The sequence below is a fragment of the Onychomys torridus genome, chromosome 2, assembly GCF_903995425.1.
Source record: "Onychomys torridus chromosome 2, mOncTor1.1, whole genome shotgun sequence".
In the NCBI taxonomy this organism is placed as follows: Eukaryota; Metazoa; Chordata; class Mammalia; order Rodentia; family Cricetidae; genus Onychomys; species Onychomys torridus.
This window is the reverse complement of record NC_050444.1, coordinates 91561940-91580679: the sequence shown is the minus strand read 5'-3', so window position 1 is coordinate 91580679 and position 18740 is coordinate 91561940. Positions and strand designations below refer to the sequence as shown.

The 18740-nt window shown below is 38.9% G+C and overlaps 1 protein-coding gene across 1 annotated transcript in view; it reads left to right on the top strand.

Moving 5' to 3' along the window:
• Rasef (RAS and EF-hand domain containing) overlaps window positions 1-18740 on the top strand; it is a 74197-nt gene that overhangs the window by 34855 nt on the left and 20602 nt on the right. The window contains exons 6-12 of the mRNA XM_036177332.1: window positions 1620-1735; window positions 3085-3153; window positions 4611-4695; window positions 5546-5634; window positions 8036-8270; window positions 14897-15034; window positions 15126-15270. Of these exons, the coding sequence (XP_036033225.1) occupies window positions 1620-1735; window positions 3085-3153; window positions 4611-4695; window positions 5546-5634; window positions 8036-8270; window positions 14897-15034; window positions 15126-15270 (877 nt within the window). The remainder of the gene's footprint in view (window positions 1-1619; window positions 1736-3084; window positions 3154-4610; window positions 4696-5545; window positions 5635-8035; window positions 8271-14896; window positions 15035-15125; window positions 15271-18740) is intronic.

The following is an 18740-nucleotide window of genomic DNA, read 5'->3' as shown; positions in this document are numbered from 1 at the left end:
TTTACTTTCTGCTTATGGGTATTTTTCCTGGATGCATGTTTCTGCACCATATGTGTTCCTGGTGTTCACAAAGGCCAAGAGAGGGCATTGGATCCCCTGGAATGGGAGTTACTGGTGATTGGGTTCTGGTAATAGAATGCAGATCCTGGGGAAGAGCAAGTGTGCTTTACTCCTGAGTCACCTTTCTAGCCCCCTAGCTCTACTTCTCACTCTTCCTTGACGTGGCAGTTTGGCCTCTTTTGTTCTCTTCTGCAGGACCTCCTAAGCACTTGTTTTCAGAATGCTGCCTTGGTGCATTTTGTTAGCATGGTTAAATACTGGAGGCAGGCTTACTTTATGAGGAAGAGGTTTTATTTATTTCTCAGTTGTAGAGATTCAAGAGCATGGGACAGTGTCAGCTTAGCTTCACTGTGGACCTTCTAGTAGACAGCTGGAGTATGGAGCCAGAAGGGTAAACAGGGAGCAGCAACTGACCTTCAAAAATCACTTCCATGGACAGCACCCCAACTGACCTAAGGAATACCTACTTTGCTTTTCTTCTTAAAAGGTTCTGTGCCACTTCTATATCTGGAAACTGAGGGAAAAGCTTTGTGGTGGGGGATACACTCTTTCTTTTAATTAAAGAACTTTAAAAATTCATTTTACATACCAATCACAGATCCCCTTCTCCTCCCTCTTCCACCCCTCACCTTTACCCCAACCCACCCCCCATTCCCTCCCCCAATAAGGAAAGGTCTCCCATTGGGAGTCCACAGAGCCTGGTTCATTCAATTGAGGCAATTACAAGCCCCTCCCCCTGTATCAAGGCTGTGCAAGGTGTCCCATCATAGGTAGTGGGTTCCAAAAAGCCAGTTCATGTACCAGGGATGGATCCTGATGCCACTTCCAGAAGGGACCCTTAAGCAGATCAAGCTACACTTTTATGCAGAGGGCCTAGTCCAGTCCCATGGAGGCTCTGCAGCTGCTGGTCTAAAGTTATTATATCCCCACATTACCCATTGTCTTTCCCAACTCTTCTTTGGGGTGGCACCCATCATCTAGTCTCTAATTTCTAGAAATGTGTTAAGTCATTTGGCAATTCATAATCCCCTCTTCCATTCCTTTAACTGTAAATGGTTCATTTCCAATGTACTTTCATATTCATGAGGTTTTCTGGGAAGGAGAAATAGACCATCTCTGTGCACAGTCGACTATTTGAACCACAAGTGTCCAGTGATTTCTCTTTTAAAGAAAAATGTAAAATTTAATAACTATACCTATTATTTACATTTTTAAACAAATTAGATGATAGTATTTATTATTAAAAGCAACCAGTGTAACTAATTTTGGGAAGGTGTTTATATATTCCAACTTGATTAATTTTCTAATAATATGAGTGCATTATTGCCAGACCTTGTTTATTATAATTTGGGACAAATGTCAGGTACAAAATGAAAAACGATTTTAAACTTTTATAATATATAATATTTGAATATATAATTAGTTCTTTGAACAGGAAGATGTGAAAAACTGAAGAAGGGCAGGAGCTTTATCTGTATGAGGTTATACTATATACTGCTTCATATTTCTAGAAGCAAGAAACCCTGAGTCTAATGTCCCTTGTGGTTCATTTTCTTTAGGAAAATCAAAAACTCAAGAAAGATCTTTTGGAAGCCCAGACAAATGTAGCCTTCCTTCAGAGTGAACTAGATGCTTTGAAAAGTGATTTTGCCGACCAGAGTCTGAATTCTGAACGGTAGGGAATTATTAATAATAAAGAGTCATTCACTAACTTTGGGAAAATTTATATATATACACACACATTTCTAATGATGGTACATTTAATGACAAATTTGTGTGTGTGTGTGTGTGTGAGGGAGAAAGGGGGAAAGAGAGGGAGAGAGAGGGAGAGGGGGAGGGGGGGGGGGAGGGGGAGGGGGAGAGAATATGTGTGTGTGTGTGTGTGTGTGTGTGTGTGTGTATGCATGCTTAATCTTTTTAAAAGAGTAACTATTTGATTATTTGCCTCTTAGGATAGTGCAGGACTTAAAAAAAAATGTTTGGTTTAGGGGGTCATGGGAAGAAAATACTGTGTAAATACAATCTTCTGTTAAAAGTGCTTTTCAAATAGGAATGCTGGTGTAAAACATAAGAATGAGAGTTATTAATTATTCAGTGCATTTGGTTTGAGGTGTTGGTATTAATAACTTAGAACCTCTCATAATGAGAGTCAGGCATTTTATGTGAGAGATACAGATGTATGCATATACAGAGAGTAAATTTGGGCATTTGGGGGAAATGGTTTTATTTATTTTCAAACTTCAATCAGAATTGAGGCTTTGTAGTATTAAACTGTACAACTTTTACTGGATATGTTCTTTCTGGATTGTGAGTTCAGCATATATATATAAAAGAAATGTATACTGCTGCCCTTTAAAAATTTCAAGTTCAGTTGGGAAAGCCAAGACAAAAAGTCAAGCAGTATGCACTGAGGGCCAGCAGTAATATCATTAGCAACATCAGGACTGGGTTACTGTCTTGTTTCAGCCTGTGTTAAGGCAATACAGGAGGTGAATACTGGAGCAAAGGTCAGCTTATGTTGGACCAAAGACAAGAGGACCCAGTGGCAGTAATATCTACTGACACAACTAACATTGCCATTAACCAGGAGCATCCTTAGCACATTGTTAGTGTTTAGACCTTCATCCACAGACTATTCTATCTTGTAGGAACCTTTATTATCTCCACATCACAGATGGAAAAAAAAGTCTTACAGATGTTGTAGATAAGAGGAAAGTCAGAGAAACAATGTAATAGAAAGACTGGCTTGGGAATAAATGATCAGACTTTTGGACAAAAAAATGGTTTGAATAGGAAACACCTTTAAAAACACACTAAAAGCTGGTAAGCTAGTTTACAGACATTCTGAAAGGGCCCCAAATTTTTGACTGAGGAACTTAGATTGCTGGGTTTTACCTCAGCAGCAAAGGACAGGTTTTTACAGATAAGGCATGATAACTTGTAAGGATTGCAAGCTAGTGCTGAGATTTGCTCATAGCTGCTGTCTCATCTCTCCTCACTGAAACCTTACATATAATTTTGCAGGGATCTGGAAATAATCCGAGAGTACACTGAAGATCGCAGTAGTCTTGAGAGGCAAATTGAAATCCTCCAGTAAGTTCTCATATGAAATGCTCATTGCATTTTAGCTAATGTTTGTGTTACATGTGGCACATGTTTTATTAACAATCTGCCATGTCCAGAGTTCAGGTCACTGTTCTCACTGCAGTACATTTAGCATGTCCCCTTCACTTTCTGACTCATCTACCTCTAACTGAATTACTCCAACACAGTCTAGTTCTCAAGGTCCCCCCCTTGTCTGAAAAGTATATGTCAAACATCTATCTATATTATGCCCCTGTAAGGAATTCAGTCTTCTCCTTCTTTGTTCTCTACTGCATATCTGGAGAGCTCCTCACATCCTCACATGAATGGGACATTTGGATAGTATTTAGTCATTCTTTCTCACTTTATACAGATATACATTTTTTTTGGTTTTATTTTCTTTGTTTTTTTAAAAAAAGATTTCCTAATATATTCTATCCTAATCTATCAACTTCACAACAGAGTTGTAGTAATTCCATCTTCTGAGGATATTTCTCAAGAAATCTTGATATTCCCTCATTTATTTCACTTACACGTTAGTTATATTCTTTGGTTTTCAGTCTTCTAAATGGCCTGAGCAAATGTTTCCAGTTTTTAATGTTCATTAACTCTCTAAGGTGGAAAGTGCAGAAGTCACTTTTTATATAATCTTATTAATTCATTCGCTTGTTAACTCATACAGTAGATTTCTCAGTTAACAGCTTTCGTGGGTGAGGAACCCCTGGAACTGAGGATAGTAGAGAAGAGGAACACAAAAACTGGTTTCTCATAGAAATAAATATGACAGATATCACCAAGTGAGAGAAGTGTGACAGAGGAAAATTGCATTTCCCCCATGGAGAGCTGTTGAAGGTCAATCAAGTGCTCATGGTGGGAGGGATAACAGGGCTGTGATATGAAGGATGAAGTGGCTATAAACAGGAAAACTAGATAGTCTATGAGACAGGGACTCTGTGATCCTTATTTTTTAGCCAAGAGAAGCAGATGTTAAATGACTTCCATGATATCCCATGAAGTAATTACTTAAGTTTGTTTTTACACCCAATCAGTCTGAGATCTGTAACTAAGTGTATGCTTGATACTGAAATACCATCAGGGTGTAAGAGAATGAGGTGCAGGAATAGTCAGCATGCTATAGCATGATGAATCAGTGCTTGGGGATAAGTTGTGTAAACTGGGAGAACAGAGACTTACATTAAGCCTATTGGCACAGGAATTATCTAAGTTAAGAGCAAGTGCCATAGCCCAGCATATTTATTCTTAAAATTCTCCCAGGCCTTCAGGAAAGAGAGCTAATCAATTCAGTCACTGCACTTTGTATCTGTTTCTGGGGTTCAAAGGGAAATATAAGTTTACAAAATGTGCGACATATCTGTACATTGTGAATGTCACTGCCTGAAAAGAGAGTGGGAGCATTGATCCTCCAGTGCTTCCTGTATCTGTTTGTCAACTTCTTTCCTATTTAGAACAGCTAACCGAAAGCTGCATGACAGTAATGATGGCCTCAGGAGTGCACTGGAAAACACTTACAGCAAGCTCAACAGATCCTTGGTATGTGATGTCATCTTACAAGATAGTCTGTTCTTTCTCATGATCAAGTGTTTTGGTATAGAAAAACCATGTGATATTTTAGAGTAACTTCACATTTATCTTATGGTTAAACACTTTTAATGTAAAATAAAAGGAAAATTTTCCTAAATTAAAAATATGTTTTGCCCATTTGTAGAAATAAATTCAATGATGTTAACCAAACTCTTAAATTTTATATTCTAAGAGACTAGAGAAAGTTGCTGAACATGTGATTTTAGCCTTGGAGTGTTTAATAATATTAGAGCTAGTTAGAAGGAAGTGTAAAATCCTATGATCATAAAAATTAAAAAAAAAATGTTTCTAGTCAAGAAGAGGCAGCTAGTTAATTTTCCTATAGCAGATTCTTGCAAGAATGAAGGCCTTGGGTTTTGGATTTTAAATCCTCTGGTAAGAAGTTTCCCCAGATTGTATTTACAATGAAGACTCTTATGCCACTTTTGTGACTCAGCCTAATATGGTCCTACAGGAGAGTCTAGGACCATATTAGGATGCAGAATAGTTACTCAACAAGATTATGCATCCTGAAGAGACAAATCTGATGTTGTGGGGTCCTGGCAAATCTGAGGAGCTAGCAGCCTCTTGTGGAATGCGTACTAGAGCCATGTAAGAGCTAAGTCTGATCAGGAAGAGAAAGTATGTCTGTTATCTTTGCTGAAACTTTCCAAATGATTTTTTCATGTTTATATTTGCTCATGTGGGGGTCATAGACTTTTTATTTGTATTGGGAGTTAAATTGCATGGGTTTGCATAAACACATATATCTGCGGTAAAGAAAATGTCTACATACTAAACAAGTATTTGTGTATTACAGCGTATAAATAATATATCACCAGGAAATACAATTTCTAGAAGCAGTCCTAAATTTAATCACCATTCTTCTCAACCATTGGCCTATGATAGGTATGTAGCACCTGCTTTTATTATTATCTGAGTTGTACATTGAGGTTGAAAGACAAATTATCTTCGAGCTGAATTAAAATAAGGAAATATGTTTAAGTAATTATATTTAATATGATCTAACATTAATGCTCATAAGTTCAAAAAAGAAGAAACATTAAGTAAAAATATTTCATAAAGAGCAGTTATTTTCTCAATATGCTTTGATTTATTGTGTGCACATCCACCATTCTCACCTCTAATCATGTCCTAGTTTGTTGCATTGTGGATGGTGATTGTTTTGAGCCTTTTGTCATGATCTGTCAGTGTTTAATATTAAAAAAAGTAAAAAAGTAGAAAATGTGACTAGGTTTATAAGTTACTAAATATTAAAACATCCACCAAGTTATACCAAAAATTAGAATTGAAGTTGCAAAAATTATAATTTAACTTAACTCTTAAGAGATCAAATAATAAACAGTGATTGTGTGTGTGTGTGTGTGTGTGTGTGTGTGTGTGTGTGTGCACATGGATGTTTATGTCCAACATTGGTAGCTAAAAGTTAAGTGTGTGTTATGTCAAAGTGTTCAAAAAAAGGAAAAAGGACACATTAAAGTTTTCTGTGTATTTGAAGCTTTCTAACTCAGGTTTGTCCCCTTTTGTATATGGGGGGATTACTTTCAGTATAAATAAGTATATTCTTAGTATCCTGATATTGCATGACATTTTCTTGGGGCTATGTGGATAGCAAGGAAATGCTAAAGATACAGTTTCATACTAGTCCAGTTTGATAAACCAGTGAGTTTATAGGGCTTACTTACAGGAACAGGAGGGATCCCAAACAACAGTGTCACTGGAGAGTCCCATTCAAGCACGAATGATGTTCTGATCCCCCTCCTGATGATGCTGTCCATTCTCTCCTCCTGTGGGGATTGTCATCAGGCCCAATATTGGGACAATTATGTAGCAGCTGCTGAGATTTCAAGTTGCTCATGATCAATAGTGCTCTACCACACCTGGTGGTAACTGATGCTCTTGCTTCCATTGGGAAAGTCCCTCAATACAGACTGCCTGTGTAAAAACATGACCCCGATTTTGTTTGTTGATCTATTAATTTTATAAAATGTGGCCTATTTATTTATAAGTTGTTAAAACATGCTATTACTAAAATACACCTTTTTAAAATGTGCAGATTTGATGCTACTTTTTGGACTAGTAGTTAAGAGCAGTTCTCAGCAAGATGTAGAGGAAAGCATAAAAAACAAAATTTCTTCAGAACTCTCATGATTTATTCTTGAAAGAACAATGCCACAAATGAGGATCTGGTACCGGAATAAAAGTTTCTCTACAGTATGTGTTAAGAGACAGTGTCTTCGTTACATCATCAGCACCTCAGAGAGGCAGAGACAGCTTCATCTGCTCATTTGGAACACAACTAGAAACCGCTGTGGCCTATAAAGATTTTCCTTCCTGGTGGTTAATGATATATGAAGTTAACAGGGTGCTTTTCTTTTATGTGGTAATATAAAACTCTGATTGCTTGCAAAAAATCTTGAGGCTTGGGCTATTGACTGTTGACTTTCTCATAGAAGGAGGGGATAGAGAGGGTCATTGGACCTTCACCTTTGTAGTCAGTCATTATCCTGTAACCAGTTATACGTGTTTTGCCCTAATTGCATATGGCCTTTAAGTCTTGGGGAAAGGCTAGAGTACATGTTAGATCATAATAAATATGATATATTGGGAAGACTAAAAGAGGGAGCTCTATTTGTGCAACTGCAGGGAAGCCATCCTCCACACTGGGTGAGATTTTCCAGTGCAGCTGCTTGGGGCTCATTCACAGTCTGGTCAGTAAACCCTCACCCATGCTCTGTATGTACACACCATAAACTCATTGGTTTTCCAGGACAAACTTTGGTACAATTGAACTTAGTTTTGTCATTAGGACTTTGAATAAGGGTAGTCTTTGCCTAATTGCGCCTCCTCTCTCCCAAGCTAAAAATTTCCCAACACCCTGTCTTGAAAACAAACAAATGGACTAACAAATAGAAAAGAGTTACAATCTATAGAAACAGATGAACTATTCCAAATATGGTAAAACTGTACAATAGTAAAAACAATCTTGTATTCTAGGGATATTTTTATTAGTGTAAGATTGTATTTGTATCTAGGGTACTCATTCTTTGTATCAGGAAATAGACCAGCCAACTTAAAAGAATTATATGTAGAAGGTTTCTCACTTGAGGGCTTTTGTCATCATAGATTATTGCACAGAATGAACTGATTGCACTTTACACTTTCTCTCCTATGCTAAGGTAAGGAACATCATGTATCTCCTGGCAAGTGACCATGTTGTCAGCCTGTCCCTTTGTGCTCTCGTACAATATGAACTCCTTGGTAAAGTTGTCTCCTCTTTTATCACAAGGTCATTCCATTCTTCATATGCAGATGAGGATTGTGACTCTTTGGCTCTCTGTGATCCTCTGCAGAAGATGAATTATGAAGTTGACAGCTTGCCTGAGAGTTGTTTTGACAGTGGCTTGTCTACTTTGAGAGACCCCAATGAGTGTGACTCTGAGATGGACTACAAGCATCAGAGAGGATTTCAGAGTTTACATGGAACACAGGAGGGCCGTGGTGGAGATGCATCAGACACAGATGTAAGTTATAAACCATGACACTCTGAAGCCTTCCTTTGACTAAAATCTTCCATCATGTTTTATGGGAATCTCTCTTAACACCACATAACCTGTGCTATTAAGGTCATAAATAGGAAGCTTAGTCATTAGAATGGATTTTTTCCCCCTATCAACCTAGGGTGGAATTCTTTTTTTTTTTTTTAGACTTTTTAAGATTGTTTTCATTTTTGAGAATTTTAAACATATAAACAATGAAATTTGATTATATCTACCTCTAATTTCAAACATCTAACTTCCCTTATGCCCCCCTCCCATCCTCATGCCTTTTTTATTATTATTATATTTGTGTTTTAATTTTTCACATCACCCATGGGTTTCCCTGTCCTCCCCCTCCTGCCCCCGCACCCACCTAACCCCAGCCCCTCCCCTCCATTCCCATCTCCTCCAGGGCAAAGAGTCCCTTGGGGATTCATTTAAAACTGGTGGATTCAGTATAGGCAGGTCCAGTCCCCTCCTTCCAGGCTGAGCAAAGTGTCCCTGTGTAAGCCCAAGGTTCCAAACAGCCAGCTAATGCACTAAGGACAGGTCCAGGTCCCACAGCCTGGATGACTCCCAAACAGTTCAAGCTATTCAATTGTCACACTTATCCAGAGGGCCTGATCCAGCTGGGGGCTCCACAGCCTTTGGTTCATAATTCATGTGCTTCCATTCCTTTGGCTGTTTGTCCCTGTGCTTTTTCCTATCTTGGGCTCAACAATTCACACTCTTATAGTCCCTTCCCTTTCTTGGCAATTGGATACCTAGAGCTCCACCTGGGGCCTGGCTGAGGATCTCTACATCCACTTCCAACAGTTATTGGATGAGAGTTCTAGCACGACTGTTAGGGTGTTTGGCCATCTGATCACCAGACTAGGTCAGATCAGGCTTTCTCTCGACCATTGCCAGCAGTCTACAGAGGATGTATCATTGTGGATTTCAGGGGACCTCTCCAGCACTCTGCCTATTCCCATTCTCATGTGGTCATCATTTATCATGGTCTGTTATTCCTCATTCTCCCTTTCTGTTCTTGATCGAGCTGGGATCTCCCGCTCCCCTAAGCTTTCTTTCCCTCAAATCTTGCCCTTCATTACTCCCACCGTCATCCAGGTTGTTAATGTAGATCTCATCCATTTCTCTGTCATTGGGTGATCCCTGTGTCTTTCCTAGGGTCCCATTTTCTAGGTAGCCTCCCTGGAGTTGTGTAGCAGTCTAGTCATCTTTGTTTTACATCTAGTATCCTCCTATGAGTGAGTACATACCATGTTTGTCCTTTTGAGTCTGGGTTACCTCACTCAGGATGACTTTTTCTAGATCCATCCATTTGCCTGTAAACCTCATGATATTATAGTTTTTCTCTGCTGAGTAGTACTCCATTGTGTATATGTACCATATTTTTTTTTATCCATTCTTTAGTTGAAGGGCATCTAGGTTGTTTCCAGGTTCTGGCTATTACAAGCAATGCTGATATTAACATAGCTGAGCAAATGCCCTTGTGGTATGATTGACCATTCCTTGGGTATATGCCCAAGAGTGCTACAGCTGGGTCTTGGGGGAGATGGATCACAAATTTCTAAGGAAGTGCCATATTGATTTCCAAAGTGGCTGTACAAGCTTGTATTCCCACCAGTAGTGGAGGAGAGTTCCCCATGCTCCACATGCTCTCCAGCATAGGCTGTTTTCTGTGCTTTTGATCTTAGCCATTCTGACAGGTGTAAGGTGGTATCTCATAGTCGTTTTGATTTGCATTTCCTGGATAATTAGGGATGTTGAGCAATTCCTTAAATGTCTTTCAGCCATTTGAACTTCCTCTGTTGAGAATTCTTTGTTTAGTTCCATAGCCCATTTCTTAATTGGACTGTTGCGCATTTTGATGTCTAATTTCTTGAGTTCTTTATATATTCTGGATATCAGCCCTCTGTCAGATGTGGGGTTGGTGAAGGCCTTTTCCCATTCTGTAGGCTGTTGCTTTGTCTTGTTCACCATGTCCTTTGCTCTACAAAAGCTTCTCAGTTTCAACAAGTCCCATTGATTGATTGTTTCTCTCAGTATCTGTGCTTCTGGTGTTAAATTTAGGAAGTGATCTCTGGTGCCAATGAGTTCAAGACTACTTCCTACTTTCTCTGCTATCAGATTCAGAGTAGCTGAATTTATGTTGAGATCTTTGATCCACTTGGACTTCAGTTTTGTGCACAGTGACAGATATGGATCTATTTGCAGCCTTCTACACATTGACATCCAGTTATGCCAGCACCATTTGTTGAAGATGCTTTCTTTTTTCCATTGTACATTTTTGGCTTCTTTGTCAAAAATTATATATTCATAGGTGTGCAGGTTAATTTCAGGGTCTTCAATTTGATTCCATTGTTCCACATGTCAGTTTTTATGCCAGTACCAAGCTGTTTTTATTATTGTAGCTCTATAGTAGAGCTTGAGGTCGGGGATTGTGATGCCTCCAGATGTTGTTTTATTGTACAGGATTCTTTTGGCCATCCTGGGTTTTTGTTTTTCCATATGAAATTGAGTATTATTTTTTCCAGATCTGTGGAGAATTGTGTTGGTAATTTGATGGGGGATTGCATTGAATCTGTAGATTGCTTTTGATAAGATCGCCATTTTTACTATGTTAATCCTGCCTATCCATGAGCATGGTAGATCTTTCCATTTTCTAACATCTTCAATTTCTTTTTTCAGGGACTTAAAGTTCTTGTCATATAGGTCCGTCTCAAGCTTAGTTAGAGTAACCCCAAGGTATTTTATATCATTTGTGGCTATTGTAAAGGGTGATGTATCTCTCGTTTCCTTCTCAGCATGTTTGTCTATTGTATAGAGGAAAGCTACTGATTTTTTTGAGTTGATCTTGTATCCTGCAATGTTGCTGAAGGTTTTTATTAGCTGTATCAGTTCATTGGTTGAATTTTTGGGGTCACTCATGTATACTATCATGTCATCTGCAAATAGGGAAAGCTTAACTCCTTCCTTTCCAATTTGTATCCCCTTAATCTCTTTATGTTGTCTTATGGCTCTGGCTAGAACTTCAAGTACTATATTGAATAAGTAGGGGGAGAGGGGACAGCCTTGCCTTGTTCCTGATTTTAGTGGTATTGCTTTGTGTTTCTCTCCATTTAATTTGATGTTGGCTGTTGGCTTGCTGTATATTGCCTTTATTATGTTTAGGTATATTCCCTGTATTCCTGATCACTCCAAGACCTTTATCATGAAGGGGTGTTAGATTTTGTCAAATGCCTTTTATGCGTCTAGGCAGATGATCATACCGTTTTTTCCTTTGAGTTTGTTTATATGGTGTATTACATTGACAGACTTTCATATGTTAAACCACCCTTGCATCCCTGGGTGAAGCCTACTTGATCATGGTTGATAATTGTTTTGCTGTGTTCTTGGAGTCTGTTTGCCAGTATTTTATTGAGTATTTTTGCAACAATGTTCATGAGGGAGATCAGTCTGTAGTTCTTTCTTTGTTGCATCTTTGTTTGGTTTAGGAACCAAGGTAATTGTAACCTCATAGAAGGAGTTTGATAATATTCCTTCTGCTTCTATTGTGTGGAACAATTTAAAGAGTATTTGTATTAAGTCTTCTTTGAAGATCTGGTAGAATTCTGCACTGAAACCATCTGGTCCAGGGCTTTTTTCGCTTGGGAGACTTTTAATGACTGATTCTATTTCCTTAGGGGATATTGGACTGTGTAAATGGTTTATCTGGTCTTGATTTCAATTAGATATGTGGTACCTATCCAGAAAATTATCAGTTTCTTTTAGATTTTTCAGTTTTGTGGAGTAGAGGTTTTTGAAGTATGGCATGATGATTCTCTGAATTTCCTCATTGTCTCTTGTTATGTCCCCCTTTTCATTTCTGATTTTGTTTGGATGCTCTCTCTCTGTCTTTTGGCTAGTTTGGATAAGGGTTTGTCTATCTTGCTGATCTTCTCAAAGAATCAACTCTTTGTTTCATTAATCCTTTGTATTGTTCTCTTTGTTTCTATTTTATTGATTTCAGCTCTCCATATGATAATTTCCTGGCATCTGTTCCTCCTGGGAGACTTTACTTCTTCCTGTTCAAGGGCTTTCATTTGTGCTGTCAAGTCACTAGTGTGAGATTTCTCCAGCTTCTCTATGTGGGCATTTAGTGCTATGAATTTCCCTGTTAGCATTGCTTTCATAGTGTCCCATAAGTTTGGGTATGTGGTGTAGTCATTTTCATTGATGTCTAGGAAGTCTTTAATTTCTTTCTGTATTTCTTCCTTAACCCATTGGTGATTCAGTTGAGCATTATTCAATTTCCATGAGATTGTAGGTTTTCTGGTGAATTACGTCCATTGATATTAGGGGATATTAATGACCAGTGTTTGTTTGTTCCTGTTTTTATTTTTATTTTTTGGTGGTAGTGTGTGTGTACTTCCCTTCTTTGGGGTTTACTGCTGTGGTGTTCTCTATTGCCTCTGTTTTCATGGTTGTAACTGCCTTCCTTATGTTGGAATTTTCCTTCTAGTGCTTTCTGTAGGGCTGGGTTTGTGGATATGTACTGTTAAATCTGGTTTTGTCTTGGAAGGTCTTGTTCACTCTATCTATGATGATTGAAAGTTTTGCTGGGTATATTAGTCTAGGCTGGCATCCATGGTCTCTTAGTGTCTGCATTATATCTGTCCATGTCCTTCTGGCTTTCAAAGTCTCCATCGAGAAATCAGATGTTATTCTGATGGGTTTGCCTTTATACTTGGCCTTTTTCCTTTGCTGCCCTTAATATTCTTTCTTTATTCTGTATGTTTAGTTGTTTAATTATTATGTGGCAAGGGGACTTTTTTGGGGGGTCTATTCTGTTTGGTGTTCTATAGGCTTCTTTTATCTTCATAGACATTTCGTTTTTTAAGTTGGGAAAGTTTTCTTCTATGATCCTGTTAAATATATTTTCTGTGCCTTTGAGTTGGTATTCTTCTCCTTCCTCTATCCATATTATTTGTAGGTTTGGTGTTCATGGTGTCCCAAATTTCATGGACATTTTGGGTCATGACTTTGTTTGTTTTAGTGTTTTCTTTGACTGATGAATCTATTTCTTCTACTGTATCTTCAACACCAGAGATCCTCTCTTCCATCTCTTGCATTTTGTTGGTTATACTTGCCTCTGAAGTTCCTGTTTGTTTACTCAGATTTTCTATTTCCAACATTCCTTCTGCTAGTGTCTTCTTCATTTTTTCTATTTCCCTCTTCAGGTCTTCAACTGTTTCCCTTGCTTTTTCATGATTTTCTTTCAGTGACTTATTGTTTTCTTCTGCTTTAATTGTCCTTTCCTTAGTTTTTTATAGCATTCTTCCCATTTTTTTGTTTGTCTGTTCCTCAACTTTATTTTTGATTTCTTCTATATAAGGCTCTCACCTCTTCATGATGTTGCTTATAAGGTTGTTTTCTTCTTCTTCCATTCCATGATGTTCAGGTCTAGCTGTTGGAGAAGGGTTAGGTTCTGGTGATGCTGTATTGCTCTTTATTTTGTTGTATGTACTTCTGTCTTGACGTCTGCCCAACTACTAGTGGGTTTGTTCTTGGTCTTATCAGTGCATTTGGTTCAGACAGAGCTGACAGATTTAGGGAGCCTCTCTCTGGTCCAGATGGAAGCTCTGGGTAGGGATGGGAGCTCTGGTCCAGATGAGAGTGCTGGCCGGATAGGAGCTGGGGGTCTGGAGTCTGAGTCTCAGGAAGTTCCTGGGGTCTTCTTATCTTGTCCAGATGGGAGCTCCTCTTATCCAGATGGAAGCTCTGGGACAGGATGGAAGCTCTGGTCCAGATGGGAATTCCAGGGTGGATGGTAGCTGGGGCTCTGTGGTCCAGATGTGAGTTCCAGGGCAGGATGGGATGTGGGGTCTGGTCTCTGAATCTCAGGAAGTGCCTGGGGTCTCGGGCAAATGGGTGTGGGGGCAGGGTGTGGAGACTGCAGGGTATGCCTGCAGTCTTGGAAAATGGGAGCCTTCCTGCAGAGCCCCCTGAATGGCCAGAATCTGGTGTCAAGTTGGGCAGGTCCTCCCAGGATGGCTGGTGCCCAGGGGTGGGACCCAGAGGTGGTTGCCTCTCTGACTACAACCCCAGGCACTCACTTCTGGTCCACATGGGAGTTCTGGGGGAGGATGGAAGCTGGGGACTAGTTTCTAATTCTCAGGAAGTGGTTGGAGTCTCGGGCAGATGGGTGTGTGGGAGTGGAGGTTATAAGGTTCACCAGAGGGTCTTGGAGAGGGGGAACCTTCCCAGTTGGGATGGGGGGTCCTGCCCTATGCCCAGAACCTGGGACCCAGTTGGGCAGGTCTTCCCCGGAGTGGCTGGTGCCCTGGGCTGTGACCTAGGTGTGGGCCTCTCTGGGTGTGACCCCAAGCACTCACCTCTTGTCCAGGTGGGAGTTCTAGGGCAGGAATGAAGCTGGGGGCTGGTTTCTGATTCTCAAGAAGTGGCTGGGGTCTCAGGCCGGGTGAAATTCTTAAAGATGTGCTTTGAAGAGGAGGTTTGTTTAATAATCACACTGATAGTAGACTCAGTATCATAGTTATATTTTTCTTTGGTGTGTGATATGTATGTGAAGGACTTGATTTTTAATTGTTGATTTTTTTGGATAGGTTTCTGATATAAGGGATGAAGAAGCATTTGATTCTGAAAGTGTGGCCTCTGTCTTACACTGGAAGACACGGGGGTCTGTTGGTGAAGGGAGCACTGGTAGTTCCCCCAGAAAACCCATCTTAGCTCTTTCACCTCAAGTAGGTATCACCTGAGACTCTTTTCTTCATGGCATGCTACTTAAGATGAAAAATGGCTCCCATCATCACCTGTGTGGCTATTTCATTCTAGACAGACATGGTGGATAATAACTCCAAGCCCCCATCTCAGAAGGCTTACAAGATTGTGCTTGCTGGAGATGCTGCAGTGGGGAAGTCCAGCTTCCTCACGAGACTCTGCAAGAATGAATTTCAAGGGAACACAAGTGCAACCCTAGGTATGGCTCTTACCTCCACTGATAGCAGAAGAATTACCGTCTATAGCTTGTTTTCTTTTCTTTCAGGATTATATACACAGATTAACAGATTTTAAAAACCTACATACTCATTCAGGTATATAGACACTATGTGTGTTTGTATGTGTGCCCTCATGGTAGAATAATCCTTTATTTTCACCAAAATCTAGTAAAGAAATTGACTGACAGTGGAAATCTTGTAAATAGTGGGTTCAAACAAACCCTGTGAAGACATAGTAGATTCTTTAATCCCACATCTACTTTTCAAGCCTTTTGTTGAGCACCTGGCACTGTGAAGTGCTAAGGTACACAGTGAAGAAAGCTGACGAATGGCCGGAACTTTCATCCCAACTTTCTACCTATTGGAAATAAGTAGACCAAAATGAATTTTAAAAATGATATGTGGAAGGAAGTGCATATTTCCATTGGTGGCTAGGGATAGAGCCTTCTGGTCCTTAATTTTATGTTAAGAACTTCTCAATAACCATTGAAAATTTGAGATTAAGTTAAATTCAAATTTGTATTTGTGCTCTTTTCCATATGTCCTCAAGAAAATGATTTTATGTAGCAATAATATTTCTTTTTCTTTTCTTTCTTTTGGCCTTTCTCAGTCTTTTTAATTCTATTGTATTAGTAAAGGTTTTTATTGCTATGAAGAGAGACACCATAACCATAGCAACTCTTATAAGGAAAACATTTAATTGAGGAGACTAGAGGTTCAGTCCATTATCATCATGGTGTAGAGCACGGTGGTGCACAGATATCATGCTGGCTTCATCTTGGCTTGCAGGCAACAGGAAGTCAACTGACTGTAACACTGATGGAAGCTTCAGCAAAAGAAACCTTAAAGCTTGCCCCAACAGTGACATACTTCTTCCACCAAGGCCAAACCTCCTAATAGTGCCACTCCCTTTGGGGGACATTTTCTTTCAAACCACCAAAACTTTTTTATATTTTTGGTTGTGAGCCTAGCCTTTAACAGCTGAGCTATCCCTCCAGCTCATCCACCAAAACTTTTTTTTTTTGGTTAAATTTTTTAAATCATATTTTCCCCTCCCTCAACTCCTTCCAGATACTCCTATTGCCCTACCCACCCAATGTCATCCTTTCTCTCCCCACTTCTCTCTATCTTTCAAAAGCAAAATCCACGTTAAAAAAAAAAAAAGCCATGGAGTTCTATTGTGTTGAGAGGCCTGCCCTGGAGTGTGGGTCATATACGTAGTAACCTCTATTGTAGAAAACTGATTTTCCCCTCACCAATAGATACCAATTACAGATACCTTCATTGTTAAGGGTAGGGACCATTGTCCAGTTCTCTCACTACTCTGACCCCCAACTGGCTTGAAACTATTAGGTCCTATGCCTATAATGTAGTCTCTGTCAGTTCGTATGTTCATCAGTCCCTTTGTCTCTGGAAGACACTATTTCCTTGGAGTCATCCATCCAATCTGGCTCCTAAAAGCTTTTTTGCTTCCTCTTCCTCATAGATTAATGAGCCTGAATCTCTTTTAGGGCCAAGTGCTCCAAAATCTCCCACTCTCTGTGTCTTTTCCATTTGTGGGTCTTTGTGTTAATTTCCACTTACTGTAACAAGAAGTTTCTCTGATGTAGGTTGAGCAAGACATTTATCTGTAGGTATAGCAGCATGTCTTCAGGAGTTATTTTATTGTTATGTTACTTTAGCATATTGAAAGTGTAAAAGCAAACAATCACATAGAAGGGAAAACATGGATATTTGTTTTGAGGGGCCTGGGTTATCGCACTCAGGATTATATATTTCTAGATCCAACCATTTGCCTATGAATTTAATAAGTTCAATTTTCATAGTAGCTAACTAATATTCCATTATGTAAATATGTGTCATTTTAATTACCTATCCCTCAGTTGAAAGACATCTGGCCTGTTTCCAAATTCTGCTTGTTATGAATAGAACAGCAAAGACCATGAATGAGCAAGTATCTCTGTAGTAGAATATTGAGTTCTTTGGTTACATGCCCAATAATGGTATAGCTCTGTCTTGAGGAAGATCTGCTTCCAGCTTCCTGAGCACTACATTGATTTCCATAATAATTGCTGTACAATTTGCACTTGGAACAGCAATGACTAAGTATTCCCCTTTCCCTGTGTTCTTACCAGTATCAACTGACATTTGTTTTGTTTTTTTTTTGGTCTTAACCATTCTGACTGGGTAAGAGAAATCTCAAAGTAGTTCTCATTTACTGTTTCCTGATGGCCTAGGATATTGAACATGTCCTTAAATATTTCTCAGCCATTTGCATTTCATCTTTTGAGAACTTTCTGCTTCATTCTGTATCCCATATTTTAATTGAGTTGTTTTCTTGATATTCAGTTATTTTCAATTCTTTATATACTCTAGAACTTAATCTCCTATCAGATATATAATTGGTAAGGATTTTTTTCTCATTATGTGCGCCAAAATTGCAGTGTTCTTACAGTACGGAAGCTTTTCATGAGGTCTTATTGTTAATTGTTGGTCTAAAGGACAATGTTGTTGAAACCATGTTCTGAAAGTCCTTTCCTATGCCACTGAAGTCATGCTTATTCCCTATCTACTCTTCTGTCGTTGTGGGGGTATCTGGTCTTGTGCTAAGCTTCTTAATCCATTTGGAGTGCATTTTGTACAGAGTAATAGTATGGATCTAATTGCATTCTTCTACATGTAGCTATCCAGATTGACCAGCACCATTTGTTGAAGATGCCTTCTTTCCCCCAGTGTGTATTTTTGGTTTCTTTATCAAACATCAAATTTCCATAGGTGTGTGGACTTATGTCTTGATATTCAGTTCAGTTCCATTCATCAATGTATTTATTTTTATGCCAATAACATCCTGTTTTTCTTTGTTGTTGTTGTTGTTGTTTTTCTCTGTGTAGACATGATGGTTTTTTAATACTGGAGCTCTAACACAGTTTGAGATTGAAGATAGTGTTATTTCCAGCAGTTCTTTTATTATTCATAATTATTTTAGGGATCTTGTGTTTTTGTGTTTGTGTATGAAGTTGAAGATTGTATTTGAAGATTGTATTTGCAGTTTCAGTTTCTGTGAAGAATTGTGTTGGACTATTGATAGGCATTGCATTTAATTGCTTTTGGTAGAATGGCCTTTGTCACAATACTCCTACCCATACAAGAATGTCAGAGGTATTTGCATTTTCTAATATCTTCTTCAATTTCTTTCTTCAGTGCCTTAAAGATTTTATTGTACAAGTATTTGCTTACTTAGAGTTATCTCAAGATTTCTTTTTTTTTTTTTTTTTTTTTTGAGGCTGTTGTAAAAGGTATTGTTTCCTTGGTTTCTTTCTCAGGTTGTTTTTCATTTGAATGTAAGATATAGGGTCCTTTATTTTTGTGTGTGTGTGTTAATTTTTGTGTCTTGCTTCTTAGCCGTATTAGTTTCCTGGTGGAATTTTTAGGGTAACTTACATACACTATC